This window comes from Penaeus vannamei, chromosome 27 (genome assembly GCF_042767895.1).
Source record: "Penaeus vannamei isolate JL-2024 chromosome 27, ASM4276789v1, whole genome shotgun sequence".
NCBI lineage: Eukaryota > Metazoa > Arthropoda > Malacostraca > Decapoda > Penaeidae > Penaeus > Penaeus vannamei.
In genome coordinates, this window is record NC_091575.1 from 31,350,331 (window position 1) to 31,352,830 (window position 2,500).

Genomic DNA, 2,500 nt, shown 5'->3' on the forward strand with positions numbered 1-2,500 from the left:
ATCTCTTTAAAAGTTTAGCGTCGTCTTGACAATCTGCAGCCGCGTCGTGAAGCCCTTGGGATTGGGCAGCCAGAACCGACAGCCCCCTTCACCATCCCGACGGAGACAGGACAGCCTGGGCCTCCTCCTCCTCTTATTCTTATTCTTATTATTCTTCGTCCTCTCCTGCGCATCCCTCGTCTTCGTTCCCGACGTCGAGGAGGAGGGAGGAGGTGGAGGAGGAGGAGCTACTGTTGCCGCGTCGGAGGGAAAGGAAACGTTGATGGTCCTTATCGTCACGGAGGGAGAATAACAGCTTTTGGGACTCGGGACGTCGATGCACTCCATCTTGAGATAGTTGAAGTACACCTGGCCGACCATGGTGGCCACGCTGTCCCCGGCGGCCTTCAGGCAGCGGTAGAACTCCAGGTCGCAGGAGCAGTGGGACCTGCGAGAGAGCGTCTTGTTAGGGACTTTGGTGAGGAAAAGGTGTGGGGTGTTTGCATGAACGTCTCCTCCTTAACTTTGTTCAGATTTATATGCCTCTATTGTTTGCTTTGAATTAATACTAATGAAAGAGAGGGAGAGGGAGAGAGAGGGAGAAGAAGGAGAGGGAGGGAGGGAGGAAGAGAGAGACAGAGAGAGAGAGTCAGTCAGACAGAGAGAGAGACAGACTGAGATAGAGAAGTCAGTCACACAAAGACAGAAACATGCAGTCAGACAAAGACAGACAGACAGTCAGACAAGGACAAACAGTCAGTCAGATAAAGACACACTGGCAGACAGAGACAGACACAAAGCTAGAAACTGAGACATGCAGCCTGACAGATAGAAGCAGAGACAGAGACAAACACAGAGAAAACAGACAGACACATAGACACAGAGAAAGCAGAGAGACATAGACATAGAGAAAGCAGACAGAGGCATAGACATAGAGAAAGCAGACAGACACATAGACACAGAGAAAGCAGACAGAGACATAGACACAGAGAAAGCAGACAGAGACATAGACACAGAGAAAGCAGACAGAGACATAGACACAGAGAAAGCAGACAGAGACATAGACACAGAGAAAGCAGACAGAGACATAGACACAGAGAAAGCAGACAGAGACATAGACACAGAGAAAGCAGACAGAGACATAGACACAGAGAAAGCAGACAGACACTCACATGGTCTTGAACCCGTAATTCGTCAACCCATATCGCGTCATCATGGGCCTCAGCTTGATGGGGCAGTGGTCGTGCGCCCGACAGCAGGAATCCAGCTGTCGACGAGGCCCCAGCTGGTGGTAGGTGGCAGCCTGGTCCCCCATCCCGCACCACAGCGTCCCAGGGAGGATGCCCTGCAGCGCCGACATGTCCAGCCACCATAATTTGTTGGCTGGAAGAGAAAGGCTGTTATGTTTAGGTATTTCGTTTGCTGTATAATGGAGATACTGAATATCTCTTACTACACAACAGTATTACGCAACACCCACTCCCTATGATAACCCTAAAACCACAACATACAAAGTACGTAGAGACCCGAACATCCCTAACTACACACCAACAGTATAACGCAACACCCGGCCCTATAATAACCGTAAAATCACACTAAACAAAGCGCATAGAAACCTGAATAACTCTAATTACACCATTTTTCGTAACACCTGCTCCCTTATTCCCCTAAAACCACAACAAACAGAACACACAGAGACCTGATAATCTCTAACTACACACTAACAGTATTACCCAACAATTACCCCTATAATTACCCTAAAACCACAATATACAAAGCGCATACAGACCTACACACCAACAGTATAACCCAACACCCACCCTTACAAAAACCCTAAAACCACAATAAACAAAGCGCACAAAGACCTTAATCACCCTTACAAAAACCCTAAAACCACAATAAACAAAGCGCACAAAGACCTTAATCATTCTAATTACACCAGTTTTTCGTAACACCTACTCCCTTAATCCCCTAAAACCACACCAAACAAAACACACAGACCCCTGAATACCTCGAACTACCCACCAACAGTATAACCCAACACCCGCCCCTACAAAAACCCTAAAACCACAACAAACAGAACACACAGAGACCTGAAAATCTCTAACTACACACTAACAGTATTACCCAACAATTACCCCTATAATTACCCTAAAACCACAATATACAAAGCGCACACAGACCTAAATATCTTTCATTACACACCAACAACATAACCCAACACCTGGTCCTATAAATACCCTAAAACCACAACAAACAAAACACACAGACCCCTGAATACCTCTAACTACCCACCAACAGTATAACCCAACAATTACCCTAAAACCACAATATACAAAACGCATACAGACGTAAATATCTTTCATTACACACCAACAATATAACCCAACACCTGGTCCTATAAGAACCCTAAAACCACAACAAATACCTCTAACTACACACCAACAACATAACCCAACACCCGCCCCTACCAAAAAAAACAAAAACCACACTATACAAGGCGCCCACAAGCCCCACTACC

General features: G+C 46.3%; 1 protein-coding gene across 2 annotated transcripts in view; it reads right to left on the reverse strand.

Annotated features, from left to right (window-relative positions):
* LOC113809506 (uncharacterized) overlaps positions 1-2,500 on the reverse strand; it is a 5,497-nt gene that overhangs the window by 1,124 nt on the left and 1,873 nt on the right. For both annotated transcript variants that reach the window (XR_011399686.1, XM_070141174.1), the window contains exons 3-4: positions 1,152-1,362; positions 1-427 (exon numbers count right to left, since the gene is read on the reverse strand). The exon at positions 1-427 is cut by the window's left edge. Coding sequence is in view for 1 of the 2 variants with exons in the window: in XM_070141174.1 (XP_069997275.1) it covers positions 7-427; positions 1,152-1,362 (632 nt within the window). In the remaining variant the exon portion in view is untranslated. The remainder of the gene's footprint in view (positions 428-1,151; positions 1,363-2,500) is intronic.